General features: G+C 38.3%; 1 protein-coding gene across 1 annotated transcript in view; it reads left to right on the top strand.

The window, feature by feature from the left end:
* The first annotated feature begins 20384 nt into the window (after positions 1-20384).
* The window catches only part of LOC136866147 (CUE domain-containing protein 2-A), a 180678-nt gene continuing 177085 nt past the window's right edge, over positions 20385-23977 (top strand). Inside the window, exon 1 of the mRNA XM_067142855.2 lies at positions 20385-20775. Coding sequence (XP_066998956.1) covers positions 20684-20775 — 92 coding nt within the window. The 5' untranslated portion in view covers positions 20385-20683. The remainder of the gene's footprint in view (positions 20776-23977) is intronic.

The following is a 23977-nucleotide window of genomic DNA, read 5'->3' on the forward strand; positions in this document are numbered from 1 at the left end:
TAGGTAGCGTGGGCACGTCCAATGGCCCTCAAAGAAATAAGGTCCAATCAGGCGATCCCCCAAGATTCCACACCAAACATTCACTCCCCATCATATTTTAGGGGCCATCTGTCACACCCAGTGAGGATTGTCCGGACTCCAATAGTGCATGTTGTGGCGATTGACGTTCACATTATTGTGGAAGCTAGTTTTGTCCGAGAACAAGATGATATACGATACGAATGTTGCATCATTGTCCAGCTGCCTAATAGGCACCGACAGAACTCCATTCGAGCTTCGAAATCCCGCCCATGGAGCTCTTGGTGTAGCTCAAGATGGTATGGGAGAAATTTATGTTCATACGGTATTCGCTAGACGGACAGCTGGCTAGTGTTCACCTGTCGTGCAATCGACCCTGTACTGATGTATCGGTATGGATTATTACGAGCTGCCCCCAGAAAGGCCACTTCTATTTCATCCGATGTAACGGTCCTATCGCGTACTGGTGGCTGGTTTGAAATCACGCCTAGGCGTCTTTCAACACGGCGGAATGTCGTAGCAGCGGGGTGTCGCCTGTCCGGATACCGTTCCTGGTACCGACGTAGTGCCTAGCACGCGTTTTGTCTTGCTTCACCATAAATGAGGAGCATGTCAACGTATTCCTCTGTGGAAAACATGCGGAATGACAGCAGAGATTACAGTACATTCAGGCCCTAACCAGCGAAGTATGTGCAGAGCACACGATGAATAGCAGCGCCATTCGACTGTTTGAATGTGGCAAACGTGGGCCTGTGTTCACGTATTCAAACATCATGCCGATGCAAAAATATATGAACGATGCAGAATTCGAACCGCCAATGGCACATTCCGTTGATTGCTAGGCGAACGTCTGGCCACATCCGCTATGCTACACTGCTGGAAACATGCTGATAGTACGGCGAGAGAAGAGTACATACGCCATCCGGTGCGGTGTTTAAGACAATAATTTCTGCATTGTTACCCAGTTTTATGCATTGATTCCCCTCTTCGACACACCCAGTCACGAGGCATGACACATTATCATAGTTATATGGTTAAAGGACGTTACTACATGATTTCAAGGCGTCATGTTTTGCGAACGGATGACATAACATTTCGATAGGAATCAGAATCGTGTGTAAAATGTGCTCACTGAACATTAGTACCAGACAGTACGCCTTTCGGGGAATAACACCCCTGTAACAATGTGCACGTTAGTTGGGCTGCAGCAAACGATATTGGAAGGGGTTGCTGAATCACACTGTGTAATAACAATATTCAGAAACAGAACAATAACGAGTCTTATGTACGCAGTTGTCCGCCTCTGTGGTGTAGTGGTTAGCGTGATTAGCTGCAACCCCCGGAGGCCCGGGTTCGATTCCCGGCTCTGCCACGAAATTTGAGAAGTGGTACGAGGGCTGGAACGGGGTCCACTCAGCCTCGAGAGGTCAACTGAGTAGAGGTGGGTTCGATTCCCACCTCAGCCATCCTGGAAGTGGTTTTCCGTGGTTTTCCACTTCTCCTCCAGGCGAATGCCGGGATGGTACCTAACTTAAGGCCACGGCCGCTTCCTTCCCTCTTCCTTGCCTATCCCTTCCAATCTTCCCATCCCTCCACAAGGCCCCTGTTCAGCATAGCAGGTGAGGCTGCCTGAGCGAAGTACCGGTCATACTCCCCAGTTGTATCCTCCGACCAAGAGTCTGAAGCTTCAGGACCCTGCCCTTGCGGCGGTAGAGATGGGATCCCTCGCTACGTCCGAGGGAAAAACCGAACCTGGAGGGTAAACAGATGATGATGAAGATGTACGCAGTTTTCAATAATATTCACAAGTAAACAGACTCTGGGATGGGTTTAATTGGTGCGGAATGTGAAAATAGGTTTGTACCTTTAAAGGTGTCTAGCTATCTAGGGTTTAGTATCTTGTAGTTACCCATTGTGATTTTCCATCTGAAATAAATCTTGTCCCTTGTTCTGCAATGATGTTTATTTGATATTTCTCCGATTCCTTGACCTCCTCTATTTGTTTACCAGCTCTTAAGAGGGTGTTCATGTCCATCGTCCCATATAAATGTTTCTTTTCTTGTCCTAATCTTACGGGGTGAGGGGCCCTCCAACTGATCCCGATATTACAGTACAAGGCCCCCAGAATCCAATATCGTATTAAGACCAGATGGTGACTGGTCCCAGATTTTACCGACTATTTAAGCATTCCCATCATGGTAGTTTGTGTGACAATAACCGTCAACAGGGCGCGACCCTAAAGCCTCACCAAAGAATAGAAGCAGATTTATGTGTGACCAACCAACCCTAACCTCGGTTCAGAAGCTGGCCAACAAGCCGCCCAATATGGGAATAGACACTGCAGCTGGTCTTGATATATTGTACTCATATTAATCCCTGAGTACTGGGACCCATACCAGATACTACATACAAACCTAGTGCGCTCCTGGACTGGACTCGCGTGAGCAGAGTTGCTAAACCCTGAAGTAGAGCTGTCTCGAGTACGGTCTCTACCCGCTACCCATATTATTATTAGTAGTAATAGTAGTAGAAGAAAAAGTAGCAGTGGTAGTGTTATTATTTGTATTATTATATCATTTCGACATTCCAATTTACTCTACAAGATGGTAGATCAATGGATCTTTTGTGATGAATGTCAGAGTTTAAATTAATTATGTTTTATTGATACTAAATGTGTCACAAGGGATCTTTTCCATGCAGACATCATACGACATAGAGCGCCAAGTGGACTTATGCTGTCTTCAAAAATCTGACTCACTCTGCTGGGATTGAACCCACGATCTTGGGATCCAGAGGCCAACATTCTACCACTGATATACAGACAGAAGGTGCTATCGTGTGATACTGTGATTTTCTATAAAGAAAATCCTAGGGGAAGGAGTAGCATGTGTAAGAATCAGACAATATTATAATATAAATCATATTATATTATTTGTAATCGCTTACTCCATATTTAGGACGTGTAAGAATATTCCAAAAAAACTCTCGCTGTTGTGTCAGCGAATCAGTCAATCAATCAATCAATCAATCAATCAATCAATCAATCAATCAATCAATCAATCAATCAATCAATCAATCAATCAATCAATCAATCAATCAATTGCATTTAGGGCCATCGCCCAGGTAGCAGATTCCTTATAAATTGTTAACTTAGCCTTTTCTTTAACATTTTTAAAGAACTTGGAAATTTATCGAACACATTCCTTCAAAATTTATACCGATCCCTTATTCCTTAATTAATTCCAGTAATTGGAATATGAGCTCTATTTTCTCGAAATTGATTTTCGTGGATTGAAAAGTGGGTCACAGAATCTTAAACCTTTAAGGTGGGTCAAAAGCTTTCATTCCGTACCCGGGCTTTTTCGACAGTAAGGCCGACTCTCGGGTCGGGGAGATTTATATCGGTGATGTAATTTGAGAAGTTGAGCAGGGGCGTACTCAGAGGGGGCGATAAATCCCCCTAGAAAATGTCAAATTTAGAGCTTGTCGTTAATTGTGACCACCGTGTAAATGAAGATTTAGGTGGTTTACTCTTTTTTAATTTGAACTACGTCTTTGCCAAAAGTTTGTTGATGTTTCCATTCATAAATATTACAATGAACTTGATCTGGCATTTAACCTTCTGTCTTTATTGTATTCTGCAATTGTTAAGACATAGCAGTTCACAGGTAATTCCCATAATTTACATCATTAGCAAAAGATGAAAAGTGAATTTACAAGATCTAAGCACGTGCTTTTGATTTTATGTGAATGGGTTTTATGTCCGTTGCTAACAGTAAAATGTTTCGTAAAATTTGTGGTATAACTAATTTTATAAAAGTATGACAAAGACAAGTTGTGTTTTTCACTGTAAAATATTTTACAAAATCCGTGGGAGCATCAAGATGGCAATCTATGAACTAAATTCTGAACTAAGATGTGTATGTGCAGCCAAGAATTGATTTTGAGCCCATTTATTTTCGCCTTCACATCAACCTGGCTTGTGTTCGGCCAAACTTGTGACGCAAATTCAGCGATTGAAATTTCTGCCTCCCTTCTTGCATTTTTGTTCTAATACATTAGCCTTTTAACCTCATACAAACACTAACGGCTTCCTTAGTCCACCCGGATCCTGACATTTTCTAAATGTTTGTTTATGTTTACAAATGAGCTTCACACTTTTCTCACGTCATAGCGCCAGCATCATCGCCATGTCAGCTTCGCTAATTGGTTCTTTTCGCAAAATTAATTTTATGGAATAGAACATATCCTATTTTATGAAACGTTTTATCAAAGGTTTTATGAAACTTAAATTTGACCATGAGCAAGAGAAATTTTATCAAATTAAATTACTGTTTAATAAATTTGAGGGCATATTTTACCGTAGCAACAGGCATTACCTTTACCTTTACAATTAGCCTGGAAGTTGGATGACCAACAGCACAGAGCTTTGAGAATAAGGGATGGCACGATCAGGTAAAATATTTGTGATGTAACGAGTTCAGGACTTCAGATGAAGAGAGTCAGATACCAGACAGTACGCCTTATGACGTAAATTAGTGATATCAGTTTCTGCGGAAAGACATCCCTAACTCTTGCCAATGTGGTGTATGAATGCATGTGATTATAGAGATGTGATTATTTTTTCATAGCATTATGAAGAAATTAGACTACTTTCTACCGAAAAAATATAAACTAAATACGAAGCAGGTGGAGGATGTTCTAGTGATGTGTTATCTCAAACTGATAAGCCTTGTACTTCTATTTCTGAAGAGGATCCGCTAAAACTTGATTGTACTTCTCAATATGATACAGTTCTCTATTCATCTGTGTGTCCTTGTGACTAAGAAAAATATAAATACCGTCCACTACTAACGACTTTAAGCTCCCGGTAGGTGAGAAGAATTAAAAATTTGATTGGAATTGGCCACGCGAGTTACGCAAGTTTCGATGGTTGGCCTATTCAGATGCAAAACCAGGAGCCTTTTTCTAAGTACTGAGTAATATTTTCATCATTTTTATCTGATTTTGGAACAGGGAAAGGCAGTCATGTTCAGCTTGGTTCTCTTGTTAAACATCCATTTAAGAAATGGAAGAATGCCAAAGAAGAGTTTAGAAACCACAAAAATAGGGGAAATCACAAAAAGCCTGTATTATTGCTCAACATTTTCTCTCTGTTTTTTAAAACAAATCTAGTTGTGTTTTGACCAAATAGATTGAAGCAGGAGAAGTCAAATAGAGGTAAGCTGGAAAATAAACTCCAGTTATCAAAACTGTACTTTTCTTGGCAGAGAAAATCATAGAAATCTAGTCGCATTTCTTTGGAAAAGAATCAAGGTTCGTATGATTGCAATTTTAGAGCACTTTTGCATTTTCGAATTGGCGCTGGTGACAGTGAAGAAAAGGAACATCTTACATAGTTTGATGCTAATCTAACTTATGTCAGTCCAAAGATACAAAATGAAATTATTGAAGTATGCGGACAAATTATTACCAACCATATCTATATATCTATATATATAAAGTAGCTTGTCCTGACTGACTGACTGACTGACTGACTGACTGATTCATCATCGCCGAGCCAAAACTACTGGACATAAAGAAATGAAATGTTGGGGATATATTAATATTAAGATGTAGGTGCTCGCTAAGAGAGGGTTTTTGGATATTCCGTCGCTAAGGGGGTGAAAAAGGGGGGTGAAATTTTAAAATGAGTGTGTCTATATCTCAAAACTTTAAAAGTTTACAGATGTGAAAATTGGTATTTAGAATCTTCTTTAAAAATAAGGAAATACATATTTTTTGTTTTCAGAAAATCCCAATAGGAGGGGTGAAAAAGGGTGAAAAAGGGGTTGAATGCCTTTAATCAGGATACCGGTACCTATATCTCAGAAACTGAAGATATTACAGACCTCAAAATTGGTACTTTTGATCTCTTTCAAAAATAAAGAAACACATATTTTTTTGTTTTTGGAAAATCCAATTAATGCGAGGGTGAAAAGGGGGGTGAATTTTTAAAATGAGTGCATCTATATCTCAGAAGTTTTAAAGTTTAGAGATGTTAAAATTGGTATTTGAAATCTTCATTAATAATAAAGGAACACGTATTTTTTTGTTTTCGGAAAATCCCAATAAGAAGGGAGAAAACGGGTGAAAAAGGGGTAGAATGCCTTTAAAGAGAATACGTATATCTTAGAAACTGAAGATATTACAGACCTGAAAATTGGTATTTGGGATCTCCTTTAAAAATAACGAAACGCGCATTTTTTGTTTTTAGAAAATCCAATTAATGGTGGGGGTAAAAGGGGGATGATTTTTTAATATGAGGTATCTATACCTCAAAACTTTTAAAGTTTATAGATGTAAACATTGGTATTTAGAATGTCCTTTAAAAATAAAGAAACACGTATTTTTTGTTTTTGGAAAATCCAATTAATCGGAGGGTGAAAAGGTGGTGAATTTTTAAAATGAGTGAATCTATATCTCCAAACTTTTAAAGTTTGCAGATGTAAAAATTGGTATTTAAAATCTTCATTAAAAATAAAGAAACACGTATTTTTTTGTTTTCGGAAAATCGCAATAGGAGGAGTGAAAAGGGGTGAAAAGCGGTTGAATCCTTATATCTCAGAAACTGAAGATATTACAGATCTGAAAATTGGTGTTTGGGATCTCTTTTAAAAATAAAGATACACGTATTTTTTGTTTTTGGAAAATCCAATTAATGGGGGGTGAAAAGGGGGTGATTTTTTAAAATGAGTGTATCTATATCTCAAAACTTTATAGTTTATAGACGTAAAAATTGGTATTTAGAATCTCCTTTAAAAATAAAGAAACACGTATTCTTTTGTTTTCGGAAAATCCCAATAGGAAGGGTGTAAAAGGGTGAGTAATGGGTTGAATGCCTTTAATGAAGCTACCTATATTTCAGAACCTGAAGATATTACAGACCTGAAAATTTGTATTTGGGATCTACTTTAAAAGTAAAGAAACACGTATTTTTTCGTTTTTGGAAAATCCAAATATTGGGGCGTGAAAAGGGGGGTGAATTTTTAAAATGAGTGTGTCTACATCTTAAAACTTTAAAATTTACAGATGTAAAATTGGTACTTAGATTCTCCTCTAAAAATAAAGGAACACGTCTTTTTTTGTTTCCTTAAATCCCAATAGGAGGGGTTTAAAAGGGTGAAAAATGGGTTGAATGCCTTTAATAAGGATACATATATCTCAGAAACGAAAGATATTACAGAACTGAAAATTTGTATATGGGATCTCCTTTAAAAATAAAGAAACACGTATTTTTTAGATTTTGGAAAATCCAATTAATGGCGGTTAAACAGGAGTGACAAAATGGGGTGAAGTTTTTGAAAGACTATATCTACAGAATATCTTGGAAACGTAAAATGTTACAGACGTAAAAAGAGGGTGTTTGGAATCTCCTGTAAATGTAAAGAAACATAGGTGATTTGTTTTGGGGAACTCCACTTAAGGGGAACTCAAAAGGGGTGAAATTTTAAAATGAGAATTTTTACAGTATATCTCAAAAAGCTTAACATGTTACAGAAGTGAAAAATGGTATTTTTTATCTCTATTAAACATAAATAAACGTGTATTTTTAGTTTTCGGAAATACCACTTGGGTGGAGCGTGGGGGGGGGGGGTAAAAGTGACTGAAAATGGTGTTGAATTCTTTTAGTTAGGCTATTGATATCTCAAATATGAAGATATTACAGACGTGAAATTTGATATTTGGAATCTGCTTTAAAAGTAAAGAAACACGTATTGTCGGAAAATCCAATATGGGGGGGGGGGGGGGTGAAAGAATTGAAATATTAATTGACTTAATTGTATGAGAATACATACATCTAATAAAAACTAAAGTTGTTACAGACGTGATAATTCGTATTTGGATCTCCTTTAAAAACAAAGAAAAACGCGTTGGGGGGGGGGGAACCATCTTGGAGGGCGGGAGTGTCAAGGAGTTGAATTCCTTTAATGAGGACACATAAATCAAAAACTGAAGAATTTTGAGTCGTGATAATTGGTATTTAGAAGATCCTTTACTATTAAAGAAACAAGTATTTTTTGCGGGAAAATTCACTTGGTGAGGGGGGGAGTAGTGTGATATGAAGTGCAAAAAGTAAATTATTTTTATGGGGATACTTATATCTCAAAGCTGAAGGTAATAGACGTGAACATTGGTGTTTGGAATCTCCCTTAAACATAAAGAAACAAGCCTTCTTTTAATTTTTCGTCGGGGGGGGGGGGGGGGAAGGTGGCGGTAAATAAACTTAACGGCGGTGGGGTGTAGAAGGAGGTGAGACCAATTGATTTTACTGTTATTAATGTACTTATAAGGATCCTCCGTTGCCCAGACGCAAGCGTGCCGGCCTCTCACAGCTGGGTTCCGTGGTTCAAATCCCGTTCGCTCCATGTGTCATTCGTGCTGGACAAAACGGAGGCGGGACAGGTTTTTCTCCGGATACTCCGGTTTTCCCTGTCATCAGCCATTCCAGCAACACATAATAATAATAATAATAATAATAATAATAATAATAATAATAATAATAATAATAATAATAATAATAATAATAATAATAATAATAATAATAATAATAATGTTCCGGACCGTCGTCAAATGTGCGGACCGCGCTGGAAACGGCTCCTGGACGGGTAATGACTAAGAATGCAGCCTGGCCGCGGGTTCAGTGCCGCCAAGGCACCGATTATGACACCACGCTGGATCTCCTGAAGGATTTTATCCATATTAAAAATTATTATAGGAAAAGATGGCACAGATTTACGGACCCAACTGACCGGGAGGAATACCTGAGCCTAACCCGGGAAGTACGAAATCGATTGCTGAAAAGGAAGATTGAAAAATGGGAGGAAACGTGCCGTAAAATTATAGAAAACGAGTCAGATCGGGAATTTTGGTGGATTCTCGCAGAAAACGAGTCAGATCGCGAATTTCGGAGGATTATATATCTAAAACAATAAGCATTCAATTATATATTTCAGTATAATACCGTAGCGAAGCACGGGTATCTTGCTAGTATATAATAAGAGTTTTGTCTGTTCATTGCTCAAAATTTAAAAAAGATAATATTTCTGTATCAGTCAGGTTCATAGTAACAAGGAAATGCATTTTTTAATTTTCCGTAATTTCCGTCTGTCTGTCTGTCTGTCTGTCTGTCTGTCTGTCTGTCTGTCTGTATGCATGTATGTATGTACACGCATCACGAGAAAACAGCTGAAGAGAATTTAATGAAAATCGGTATGTAAAGTCCGCGAATAAGTCGCTACAATCTAGGCCATAACTAATCTTTTTCACGCCGGGAGAAATGGTAGTTTAGGGGAAGGCCTAAAATTTAAATCTCGAATATTTGTTATTGGTTGTCCCATCGTAAATAAAATCGGTATGTAAAGTCCAGAAGTAAGTCGCTACAATCTAGGCTATAAATAACTTTGTTCACGCTGAGCGAAATGGTAGGGGAAGGCCCAAAATTTAATTCTCGAATATTAGTGTTATTAGTGGTCTTATTGATAATTACTATATAAATAAAGTTACATAGTATTAAATTTCCGATCGTTTATGTCTTATACATTTTGACCGTACCGGCTATGATAACGGAGATATTCATGAATATGGATTTTTGTTGCTAAGATCAAATCAGCGCCGTCACGAGAAATCGGGTAAACAGAATTTAATGAATTTATGTAAAGTCGGGGAATAAGGAACTACAGTCTACGCTATAATAAATTTTATAAGGCGGTCTTATATTACAGAGTCTAAGGAAAACTGAATGCGAAGTACTACAATACAGAAAGCTCATAAGATTGATCAACAATAACATTACATTGACCATTGTTTGTTGTGATTTGCTTTGTGTCTCTGTTGCCATTCATCTCCGATAGCCGGGCTGAGTGGCTCAGACGGTTAAGGCGCTGGCCTTCTGAACCCAACTTGGAAGGTTCGATCCTGGCTCAGTCCGGTGGTATTTGAAGGTGCTCAAATACGTCAGCCTCGTGTCGATAGATTTACTGGCACGTAAAAAAACTCCTGCGGGACGCAATTCTGGCACCTCGGCGTCTCCGAAAACCGTAAAAGAGTAGTTAGTGGGACGTAAAACAAGTAACATTATTATTATTACATCTCCGATAGATGGGATTACTGCTGTGTACTGAGTTTTTTCTAAATTTGCCCTACGTCGCGCCGACACAGATAGGACTCATAGCGACGATGGGATCCGAAAGGGCTAGGAGTGGGAAGGAAGCAGCCCCTACGTTAATTACATTACTGCCCCAGCATTTTCCTGGTGTGAAAATTTGAGACGACTTAAAACCATCTTCAGTGCTGTCGGCAGTAGAGTTCGAACCCATTACCTCCCGGATCCAAACTCACGGCTATGCGCCCCTAACCGCACAGCCAACTCACCTGGTCGTACCGAGTATAACATCCTGCCTGAAAATTGGCGGGAAATAGTTGGGGAGTTAGATACATTTCTGTTACTACTGATATGTAACAAGCTGGTTCATCATAGCATTCGAGCTATTAAATTCCTACTCTGAGGCACTGATTGGAATGAGCACTGTGCATATTTAACGAAATAATGGCAGAGAAGTGTTCACGGCTGACTGCGGTCCGGTCATTGCAGCACTGGAACTTTGGACTGTTAGATCGGCACCGTAGTACTGTTCGTTAAAAGTAAGAAACTGTGAGGTTTATTAATTTGATCGAGTATTTTATATAACATTGCTTTTAATCACTACATTCCTTCTGACTACTTCAGGTAGGAAAACCATAAAGACAGTCTTTACGAGAATCCCGTAGCGAAGCATGGGTACATCAGCTAGTTGTCAATAAAATTAACGAGTGTAGGCCTACATATTTTAGTGTTCTAGCAGTTGGAGCTGCAGATATTTAAGGTATTGTACAGTTATCTCTGTGTTCATTATGTACACATTCAGAAACAATCTTTCGTCATTCGGGAAGATTTTTTAAAATTTGTTCCCATAAATAATGCTCGTGTCTTTTCGTTGGCCAATGTTCTTATCAAGAATTTGGCGACTACGGCCAGTCACGTGTAAACTTGCTCCGCACTTACCTGCATAATTATCAAAATAACTAGCAGCTGGATTCCTTGAGTGTGTTCAACCGTCATCACTAAGTTCGCGTTTTGATTTAAAACGGTCAAAATGACTCTCAAGGACGTCGAGCAGAGGTTTTCAGAGTACGAGAACCGCATGGCTGAATTTCAAGCTAGCCTGGAGGAAGCCATGACGGCTCCAACCGCAGCGCAAACAGCAGTGCTGCCAACCCCCAAGAACTGCTGACCAGCCTAAGCTCCGACTTTAAGAACTTCCGAGACTCCATGGTTGCTGAGATAGCTGACATGAAGCAGGCCATTGCGGTGATCCATCAGAGGATGGATAAACAAGAGGAGATGGCTGATGAAGCAGCCCAGTATAGTAGGCGAAATTGCCTACTGATACATGGGGTTAAGGAATCACCTGAGGAGGACACCTATGGGGCTGTCATATGCGTAAAACAGACTTAAATTAGGTATTATATGTCATAGACTGGGGGGGGGGGGGGCAGCGTAGGACGACTGCCAACGTAGTGGCCACTGGGAACAGGCCAATAATTGTGAAGTTTCTGCGTTACCATCAGCGGGATCAAGTCTGGCGGGCGAAGCGATTACTGAAGGGCACTAACATCATGGTCACGGAATCCCTCACGGCAACAAGAAAAGGGATTTTGAATAAAGGCACGCGACGCATTTGGACTGCGGAATGTGTATACACAGGACGGGCGTGTAACTGTAATTACACCAGACGGCAAGAAAACCACTGTGATCACTCCTACGGATCTAATAGTTCTCATCAGGCAGCGTAGCGGAGCACAGAATCAGTGCCAATGAGTGAATGTGTTATAATAGGGCTAGTTTGAAAGTATGTAATAGAACTCTCGTTTACCACGAGTTTCAAATTTGACTCAAATAGTGTTAGTTATGTGCATATTTTCTTTAAATGTGAGTGTGAATGTGTGTGTGCAACAGTCAGCGGTCTCTTTCAGCAGGAGGCAGTGGTGAGTACCCATTGTTTCTGTCAATCAAAGTTAAACATAATCCCCTTGTAATGTTAGCTCAACACCCGGTACCTGAGATTGGCTCCGGTCCGCAACCCCCTACTGCAACAGGTCTCTTGTTGAGACAGGCTCTCTCCTCCACGCCACAGGGTTTGCAATGTTGCCATGTAAACGCGCTCTCTCTCCCTGCTCACATAGATGAAATACGTACAATTGTTAACGACAATGGCATGCATATTTCTTGTATTAGTGAAATTTGGCTAAGGCTTACCATCCCTTCCGCCATGGTAAATATTAATAATTACGAACTCGTCTGCTGTGACAGAATGGATGGTAGGAAAGGCGGCGGTGTAGCCCTTTATTTCAGAAATGACTTGAGAGGTAGAGTAATACGCATATCACAAAATTCCACTCAGCCGGGACCAGAGTTCATGTTCGTGGAGATCAGCATTAAAGGGATGAAAGTCCTCTTCGTCAAAGTTTATAAACCTCCAGATAAAGTGAACTTGACGGAGTTGGAAGCTTGTTTATTCAACATAGTACCAACTTAAGGACATATTGTACTGTTAGGAGACTTAAATATAAACTGACTGAAAGAATCAGATCAGAGGGACAAACTACTTGATATATTATTTTCGTGTAACCTTGCGATTCTCCCATTAAATCCCACCAGCCATATATATAGCAATAATCACACTTCACACTCACTAATTGATTTAATCATAACTAACAATCCACAGAAAGTTTTAAATCACGGCCAAATTCCTGTTCCATCGATCTCAACACACGACCTAGTCTATTTATCCTATTCTCTTTACATACCCAAATACAAACCTAAGTTCATCACTTGTAGGAATATAAGAGATATTAATCTAGATCTCCTGAATTATGACGCCTACAACCTACCCTGAAATGATATTCTACTACTAGACGATATTGGCGCAAAAATAGAAAACTAAATTCCCTCATTATTAGCCTATCTGACAAACACGCTCCCAAACGACAAGTGAAAGTTAGTCGCCTCCTCTGCACATGGTTAAATGACGAAATTAAGAATTTAATGGCTCGCCATGATTCATAGTTCCGACGGTATAAACGTACCCGTAATGAATCCGATTTTGAAAACTATCGGTTACTCAGGAACAAAATTAAGCAAGAAATCAGAAATTTAAGTACTTAAACTGTCTTTCAGGTGAACTGAATGCAAGAGATTCCTGGAAAGACTACGCTCACTTGGTATTGTAAAAGGCCAACAATAGCAACGAGAGCCAACTGTTTCCCTAGACGAGCTTATTACATATTTCTCTGAAGAAAGAATCGCGTTTAAGCCAATCAATGAGGCAGAATTAAATACGAATCAATCAGCCATCCCTCCACTTAACCGTCCTCAATTTCCTTTCCAAGAGGTCACTAGCAACAAAATTTAAAATGTACGATACTCTATTAAATCTAAAGCAGAAGGAGTAGATGACATCCCTATGCATAACATACATAATATAATAGGCGCTATCCTCCCGATGATCACACATATATTCAATTACTGTTTCAGAAATGGAACTTTCACTGCACTCTGGAAACAAGCTGTCATTCCAGTGCCTAAGATAAACGATCCCAAACTGACCTCTGACTATCGCCCAGTTTCTATTCTTCCAGCGCTTTCTAAGACTTTGGAAAGACTGATGTATGATCAAGTACTGAAATGTTTAAATAACTATTCTCTCCTTGACCCATTACAATCGGGCTTTAAGAAAGGGTACAGCACTGCCACGGCTCTCCTTAAAGTGACAGAAGACATCAGACTAGCTATGGAACAACGACAAGTTACAGTACTAACGCTACTGGATTTCAGTGGTGCATTTGATACAATAGACTTACAGCTATTAATTAAGAAAATGGAGTCTTACTTGTTTGACCCTTTATTACTGAAGTTTTTTACGTCATATTTGAAAGATCGGAGGCAGCGGGTGATAACTCGCGAAATAAATTCAGAATGACGTACAAGGAAAGTGGGCACGCCACAAGGTAGTATTTTAGGACTGTTCATTTTTACATTGTATATCAATGACACAGTTTAACCGAATTACCGACCACAGTAAAATGTATAAATGATGACATGAAACAACTCAGTGAATATGCTCTCGCAAACAGACTTCTCATAAATCCATCAAAATCGCAAGCTATCATTATCGGTTCCCAGAAGCTCCTACACAAGATCAACGATTCGATCATTCCTCCTCTACAAATAAATAATAGCACAATCCCGTACAGTAAAACAGTGAGAAATCTTGGGGTTACTATGACTAAAACTCTAAATTGGACAGAACATATCAAAAACGTAGGTCAAAAGGTGTTTGCTACTCCACACCCACTGAAATTAAATAGGCATTATACCACTAAATATGCGGCAAAGACTAACACAGATCCTAATTCTTCCTATCCTTGACTACTGTGATGTAATCTTGGTATACGGTACTAAAGAACAGACTAGGAAACTGCAGCGTATTATGAATTGTTGCCTAGATTCATTTTTAACCTAAGGTATTATGTGCATATTACTCCTTACTATCAAGCACTGAACTGGTTAAAACCTGATAAGAGACATGAATATCATATACGTGTCTTAATACACGAACTTCTGCATAGTAACTCCCCCCCCCCCCCAGTATATTTCATCTAAACTTCACTTCCTCTCTTCCTTCCATAACCGTAACACTCGCTCAGGCTCCACTCTAGCTATTCTTCTTCACCACTCTTCTGTGTATAATAATTCTTTTATTGTAACCGGTTCCAGGTTTTGGAATTCCCTGCCAGTAAGTGTCAGGGGCATTGACTCTTTCCTCAAATTTAAAATAACTCGCCGGGACTTCCTGTTGAGAGTAACCGTTTGAAGCGTGTATATGTGCGTGTGATTGGTAATTGAAAAATTAAAAATGGTTCTGTTAATTTTATATAATGTAAACGTAAGGGTAGTTGATACGTGTGTAAATTGTAAGTGTGTGTGCAAGTAAGTGTCTATGTGAGAGAGAAAAGAGGACTGAATTAACGAGCTAATAAGCTAATAAGCTGCATATTGTGTGGGCGTGTAACTTAAGGCCGGACTCCACTGATTAACATTTAACACCAACATGTTAAATTTAACATGTTACAATTGACATGTATATTGTGATTGTGTCTTCCAATTGACTTTGCATGCTAACTCAGAATGTTGAGGTTAACACTTTTAACATGTTGGCGTGTTTTCATCTCCAAGTGGAAAACATGTCAAGTCAATTCGTGGTTCGTGAGATGTTGGCACATCTTCGGCAACTTCTTTTCCGTTTCCATGTCAACAGATAGCCAAACCATGCAAACGACGTGCTTCTCGCGAAGTAGGATTATAGTTACAACACTCCGCAACACTCATTATCTTTGTTATATAAGCTACAAATACAGTACTGGTACCGATACGCGCACGTGTGTCGTTCCCTCTGCACTATACTAAAATTTATAGTCAGAAATGGAGTGGAGCAAGATTACTTAGGACTTAATTAATGATATAATAGAAAGGCCTTGTTTGTGGGATGTCTCATCAAAGGAATGTTGTGATAAAGCGAAGAAATCCGACATTTTCCAGGAATTCTAAATTACCTATAATTATTCCCGCGAGTGCATCGAAAAAAACCCAGCGTCCCTCCGCTCCCAGTACAGTCGAGTATTGCAATATATATATATCAGAAAAGTCGGAATGGAAGCGGACAAAATTTATACTTCAAAATGGTCTGCTTTTGAAGCAATGAGCAGGATGACGGGAGGAAATGTGTCTATAGAACCGCATTTCTAAATCATAACAAGAAGCAACAATGGCAATAACAAAGGCCAAATCCTCTTCATCTGAGTCCATTGTCCTTGTCTGAATATACCAGATACCACCTAAATGTATTACCACAAATTGATTTGATGAACTACCTATATATAAACAAAGTCAAGTTTAACATGTTTATAAAGTGTGGACACAATGTTACATGAAACAGTATTCAACATTCAACATGTTAATGGTGTCACCAGTTAACATTTAACACTTTTAACATGTTGTTCAAATGTTAATCAGTGGAGACTGGCCTTTAAGCTTAATTAGGAAATAGCATAAGTAGTATAATTAGTATACTGTAATTAGTAATATGCAGCCTTAATATTATTTGTTATATTGTGGTTGAGTGTAACAGAGGGCCGGGTGCCCTAACTTCGCCACATGAAAGAAGCCATAATGAATGAATGAATGAATAAATAAATAAATAAATAAATAAATAAATAAATAAATAAATAAATAAATAAATAAATAAATAAATAAATAAATAAATAAATAAGAATCTGCATAATCTTGGTCTAAATTTACAACTTACGAGGTATAATTTAATGGAGCCAGCAATATGATTGGACAGTTTAACGGATGTGTTGTTAAAATAAGGGAGAAGTACCCTCAGACACTGTATGTGCACTGTGCAAACCATTAATTTACTCTAGCACTTTCTCATGCATGCAGCGTGCATTGTAGAAGAAATTGTTTGGCCATTATGAACAGTATAATCGCAGTTTTTAGAGCATTGCCTAAGAGATAAACTATTTTTTAAAGAAACACAGTGAGCAATGTGCGGAAAGTACTAAACGAAAAAGATTACTCAAATTTGAGTTGAACGCTTGGATGTTATTGACCTTTTTTCAGAGCTGCATGATGTCATTGTTCACTCACTGCTAGAAATTGAAAACTTTGTATATTCTGAAACGTTATGTAGGGCATTTTCCTTCGCAGGTGCGATTCATTCCGCCTTAATAGTATCAATAACATTTTCAGTTTGTCTCTTGGACTTTCCACAGTTCTTCAGTCAAGGCATGTAGATATGAAGACTTGTGTTAATCTGTGTGAAGGTCTTGAAGAAGAACTGATAGACATGAAATACAAGTTCAATTTGATTTTCTTGCAATCAGAAGAAACTGCAAAACAAATTTGTGTTGATAATCTGGAGATTCCTTAGAAAGTTGTTGACAAGTACATACATCGAGATAACTATGAGACTGATGACTTGGAGGAGTATTACAGGATATCAATTTTCTTCCCCTTCATCAATTTATGCAACACAAATATATTCTGAAGAACATGGAAATAATTCTCCCCTCAATCAATTGTTACAACTGTTACAACATTTACAGACAGGAGCTTTAAAACTGAATTTGAATATACTTTGGATGAGGTAGTTATCCCTAAAGATGGCAAGTGCAAATACTTAGGTGTGAGATTTGAAAGTAATTTGCACTGGAAGGGTCATGTTGATGACATTGTTGGGAAAGCATACAGATCATTACATGTCATAATGAGGCTACTTAAAGGATGCAACAAAGAATTAAAAGAGAAAAGTTACTTAAGTATGGTTCGTCCATTATTGGAATATGCAAACAGTGTTTGGGATCCTCACCAAGAATACCTAATAAAAGAACTAGATGGTGTGCAGAGGAAAGCAGCAAGGTTTGTAACAGGGGATTTCAGGAGAAAGAGTAGTGTATCAGAAATGTTAAAGGAACTTGGTTGGGAACCTTTAAGTAAGAGAAGGGAGAAAACTAGACTTATAGGATTATATAGAGCCTATACAGGAGAAGAAGCATGGAGAGATATCCGTGAGAGGCTTCAGTTGGAAAATAATTATATTGGTAGAACTGACCACAAGTACAAAATTAGAAGGAATTTTAGCAGAAGCGATTGGGGTAAATTTTCTTTCATTGGGAAGGGCGTGAAGGAGTGGAACAGTTTACCAGGGGTAGTGTTTGATCCTTTTCCAAAATCTGTACAGATATTCAAGAAGAGAATAAACAACAACAGAGAAAATAAATGAAATGTTAGAGGGCATTCGACCAGTGCAGGATATTGTAAATAAAAAATGTGTGTGATTAAATTAATTCCATCCCCTGGTCTATGGAGTTTGGACAGGCCAAGTAGAGGGGACTGCCTGTAGGGGTGAAGTACAGTGGGGACTTCGAGGGCCCTGGGACCGCTACGGTAGCTGTGAAGGCCCTTCAGGAACTCTGAAAAGTGGTAACAAAAGGGGCTCTGGTTAAGACGCAGCAGGTCGTTATGCTACTTATGTTCCAAAATGGGTAAAATATAAATATGTAAATAAATTCAATGTTAATTTTAATCTTATACCAGTTGTATATTATTATTAGAAGTAATTTCACATACTGTACATGAGTTGACTATGTTTGTCAGATATTATAAGTAGAATTTTGTAAACAATATAAATTTATTAAGGATGATGTATGTGTTTAATAGAACAAATTATTAGCGTAAATTGTATAATATTGTACTCTAGGAAAATTTTCTTTGTCTCTTGATAATTTAAAATTTAGTGCTTGACAATAATGTATTTTAGTGTACCATTTGCCACCGAGGTAGACACCTCATTTGCAAATAAAGAGATTTTTGATTTTTTTGATTTTTTTGAAGGCATTGTATGACGAAATTGATGCTATTATGACTCGATGGCCAGATGATATCAACGTGTGTAAAATTGTATTTTCCAGTGAATTCAAAATGTGAAAATAAATTTTTCTTCTAAAAGCAATCATCCTGAACCAATGGCCTTCATTTCTGCACTCAATATTTTACGACAGTTATATTTTCCGAACAATATATCGAGTACCTGCTGGAATTGTTTGTTGTTTTACCATTAACCACTGCCACACCAGAATGCTCTTTCTGTTTCCTAAAGTATTTAAAAGTTTATTAGCAGAATATGACTGTACAGGAAAGATTGAATGGGCTAGCTACATACACAAAGAAGAACATGTGACCGTAGAAAATATAATCCAGAAAACCCAGGAAATTTCTGGTATTGCAATAATCGATGTGAATACAAATGTGCCTTAATTAAATCATTCTGTGATTTTGAAAGTTTTAATTTGGTGTTTCTAATTTCACAATATTCACCTAACATTATTTTACAGAAGTCCCCAAATTTTTATACTTAATACGGCACCGGCATTCCATCCCACCTCCTCCGAATATAATTTCTGCGTACCGGTACGCAATGAAGGTGAAGTGGGCACGTCTGTGACCTGTAGGCTAATATGAACTGTCCCGGCATTCGCCTTAGTGCAGGAGAATGAAAAACCACGGAAAACCATTCTCAGGCCAGCCGAATGCAGGACTGAGTCTGAAAGGGTATATTAAGATAATAATATAGGCCTACTGGGCGAGTAATGCTTTCAACGCTGTCATTTATTTGATAGTCATGAACGGGAAAGTGTATTATACAAATATCTTTTAATAGAAATTATTAAATATTCAATGAGATCTTTCTAATTGATATACCCACCGGGCGAGTTGGCCGTGCGCGTAGAGGCGCGCGGCTGTGAGCTTGCATCCGGGAGATAGTAGGTTCGAATCCCACTATCGGCAGCCCTGAAGATGGTTTTCCGTAGTTTCCCATTTTCACACCAGGCAAATGCTGGGGCTGTACCTTAATTAAGGCCACGGCCGCTTCCTTCCAACTCCTAGGCCTTTTCCGTCCCATCGTCGCCATAAGACCTATCTGTGTCGGTGCGACGTAAAGCCCCTAGCAAAAAAAAAAAAAAAAATGATATACTGACTACCTGTACCGGTACCTTGTGAACCTGTCAACAGGCGATAGTATACCCTACGATGTATGTATGTTGAGTCCTCAGCCCTAAGACTGGTTGGATTCTCAACAGCTCCGTCATCAGCTGTGATAGATGACCTAGGCATCACCGAAGAGGCGTACTAGGGAAATGAGGAGTGAGGTAGTTTCCCGTTGGTTTCCTCACCGAGCCAGAAGTTGTTATTACATATCAGTCTGCCAAGCCCACTGAAACGAATGCACGAACCGACCCTATGAGCAACATTTTCACACCATTCATAGCAGGAGCTGGCTGCATAAGGAATGGCATTACTAGCATCACGCATACCTCAGTCACTTTAATATTTTCAAAGCCAAGGGTAAGACTGAGACAGGTAATTGAAAGTAACAAAATTGCTCTAGCCTATACCAGAAGACATAATGCACTGCAAACACTAGGTCAATATGATGAGTAAAAAACATGAAGTGCCGTACGGTAGTCTACAGTATAATGACACGCCTGCATGGATTGTACTTATTTCTTTCTTGATAACACTCTAATGTTTACTCGTGTCCTCATTATATTGGTGTTGCTCAAACGTTATAAACAGTTTTATTGATTATTTATTCCTTCCAGGATTAGTTCCGTTGTCTCCTCATAGATGTTACCACAGTCGGCTGTCATCTACAGTTCTTGTTGTTTATACCGGATTTCGTTTCCTTTCAAAAAATAATTATCAGCTGCATTTCTTCATTGGTGGCTGTATTGTTTATTGAGTAATAGGAGAAAATATCTAGGAGCATGCCTGCAATCAAGGATTGTTTAATCCAGCAACCGTAATTCCTTCTTTTTGTTTTTGTTTTCACTGTGCAGTCTTTTATGTACACAAACATAACCCTACATTTTGTGGTGTAAACAGTTCAGAAGAGAGAAGAATTAGTTTCGTAAATCGACTGGGGACAGAGAAGGACTTTAATTTCTCTTCATTTGCATAATGAGTCGAAGGTCAATTGCAGAACAAGAAGATTTTGTAAAAGAATCATTGTTCAAGTTTCTGAGGAAACACATACCTAGCGCCCAGTTAAGGTAAATAAAGATTGTGACGTTTGTAATCAATTTTACACTCACTAATATGGTTTGAGCTAAGTTATTTTTCAAAAATATTGAATCCTTAAATATATACAATCAGTTTATTATAATATGTACCTGTAATTGTATTTGATTGTGTGTTTTAGACTATGTTGTATTTTTCCGTTTTTTATGTGAATTACAAGCATATTTGTAAAGAACAGACCTGTAGTTTTTCAGTTAAACTTTTGGAGATTTATTATATAGGCCTAGACAACTGACGTCACGTTTTCTGTCTTAAATATGATAGTTGGGAGTTGGTCTGTTAATGACAGTGAAGTAGTGAATTTATGAAGTAAACTAGTGGAAGGGTTATACTAATAAACATTCCTGACTGTTCTTCCCAAGTTTTATCAAGTAGGAATTTTAATGAATTAGGTTTGTGATTGTTTTTTTTTCTTCAAAACTTTGTGTTGTCAGTATTAAGAAAATAGTGAGCTCTGATAAACTTTTTCTGATGTCAGATATGTAGGATACCTAAGTTATTGATTATTCAGTTACGGAGGTTACAGTTACCACCACGACTGGTACTTTCTCCTTCATGAACTGTATAGCTAGGGTAGAATGGACTATCCAGGGAAGATGCTTTATGCTTAAAGGAGAGGAAGCTTGAATTAAGTTAGTGAATCGGTTGAAATTCCTGGACATAACATTCCAGACCCGTGAGGAATGCTTTGCCGTTCACATGCGAGAGAGGGCCACAGCAGCAATTACAGCGATAAGCAACATTCCTTGCCTAACTCTTCAGAGACCGCAATTAAGTTTTTCAGACTCAAGATAGTCCCAATTACAACCTATGAACTAGAACTCACATGGGAATATCTAACCAAGAGTGACCTGGTAAAACTGGAACAATTACAAGTGATAAGCTTTAACAGCTTCATTTCAAGTAATACTAATCCCGTATTGACTATAATCAATTAATGAATATTCAAGATAAACTTAAATATTATACTTAAGCGGTCTGCCTATTCAATACAATATATAATTTATTAATATCTAGGACATGTTTCGTCCCCTAAGGGACATCATCAGCTAATAATAAATTAATATTAATATATCAGAAATGTTAAAATTGGAAAAGACACATTAAAATTTTTTTGACAATTTAAAATCAGATCTTCAAATTTTGTTAAAGTTGTAAGTCATACGACAGGTAAAAACTGGTATTTTCCAAGAACATCAACAAGAGAAATATGGACAATTTAACTGTTTTACCTGTCTTATGACTTACAATTTTAACAAAATTTGAAGATCTGATTTTAAATTGTCAAAAAAATTTTAATGTGTCTTTTCCAATTTTAACATTTCTGATATATTAATATTAATTTATTATTAGCTGATGATGTCCCTTAGGGGACAAAACATGTCCTAGATATTAATAAATTATATATTGTATGGAATAGGCAGACCGCTTAATTATAATATTTCAGTTTATCTTGAATATTCATTAATTAAACTGGAACAAGTAAAATCCATCTGCTTAAAGAGAGTTCATTGTATCTCAAAATATTCCCTGTGATGATTGGTTTACAAGATGGCAAGGGAGCCTTTCTTCATTGAGGAATTAAGATATGGAATAACATTGCTGTATAGGCCTGCACAGCAAAGCAACACTATTGCAGATGCTGTATGAAAGGAACATTCCTAATGACTTCTACCCCACGGAGGCTACGACATCAAACAAATGGAAAAGTACAAACTATGAATTGAGACACAGGATTACTTTTGTTTTGCGGTGCATGGATTTTACTTTAAAGTGTGTACAAATAAGAAATTCCATGATCTGACCTTAGATTGCAAGTGTGAATGGTGTGGAGGACCACGTGACAGATTCCATTCTCTAGCGTATAATAAAAGGACTGCCGTATTTCAGTACAGCAGCTTTGCAGTGAATGACAGTTTAAAATGCACATTGTGTACTTTTTATTTATTTAATTAAATAGGCCTATTCTTTTACTGCAATCATGGATGGTCAGTGATTAATGAACTTACATTCGGGTGATAGTGAGTTTACCGAGCTCGATAGCTGCAGTCGCTTAAGTGCGGCCAGTATCCAGTATTCGGGAGATAGTAGGTTCGAACCCCACTGTCGGCAGCCCTGAAAATGGTTTTCCGTGGTTTCCCATTTTCACACCAGGCAAATGCTGGGGCTGTACCTTAATTAAGGCCACGGCCGCTTCCTTCCCACTCCCAGCCCTTCCCTGTCGCATCGTCGCGATAAGACCCATCTATGTCGGCGCGACGTAAAGCAACAAGCGATAGCGAGTTTGAATTCCACTATCAGCGGCTCTGAAGATGGTTTCTCGTGGTTTCCCATTTTTTACACCAGGGTATACCTTATTTAAAGCCATGGCTGTTACCTTTCCAATTCTAGCCCTTTCCCATCCTTGCATTGCCAGAAAGCTTCGATGTATTAGTGTGACATTAAACCACTAGAAAAAAATAAATAAATCAGTGACTAATAAGAGTGTATGTATGTTTGTATATGCAGGGTCTCTCTTACAATCCCAGATTGAACGCATGATGTTTGTTCTCGGCGCTATAGCAGCTACCTCAGCTAAACTTATGTCGTGCGTGGCCACCCTGTTTTATGCGTGTATACAATCTTATATGAAATCTTACCTTATAAAAGATGCTGGAAATGTCATCTTTCGTGGGTTATACAGGAATTTTCAGACTCAAGATAGTCCGAATTGTAAACTGTGGACTAGAACTCGCGTGGGAATATCTAACCAAGAGCGACCTGGTAAAACCAGAACAAGTAAAATCCATCTACTTAAAGAGAATCCTTTGTATCTCAGAATATTCTCTGTCAGGATTGGTTTACGAGATGGAGCGAGCCTTTCTTCTTTGAGGAATTAAGATATGAAATGACATTGATATATAGGCCTACACAGCAAAGCAACACACTATTGCAGATTCTGTATGAAAAGAAGAGGAACATTCCTATAGACTTCTTCCCCATGGAGGCTATGACATCAAACAAATGGAAAAGTACAAACTATGAATTGAGACACAGGATTACTTTTGTTTTGCGGTGCATGGATTTCACTTTAAAGTGTGTACAAATAAGAAATTCTACAATCCATATTATGGCTGACGCGAGTGAGTTCTGCCACTGTGATTTAGTTTGTAATGTTTTCTTTCAGTTCCTCCA

Source organism: Anabrus simplex, chromosome 1 (assembly GCF_040414725.1).
Source record: "Anabrus simplex isolate iqAnaSimp1 chromosome 1, ASM4041472v1, whole genome shotgun sequence".
In the NCBI taxonomy this organism is placed as follows: domain Eukaryota; kingdom Metazoa; phylum Arthropoda; class Insecta; order Orthoptera; family Tettigoniidae; genus Anabrus; species Anabrus simplex.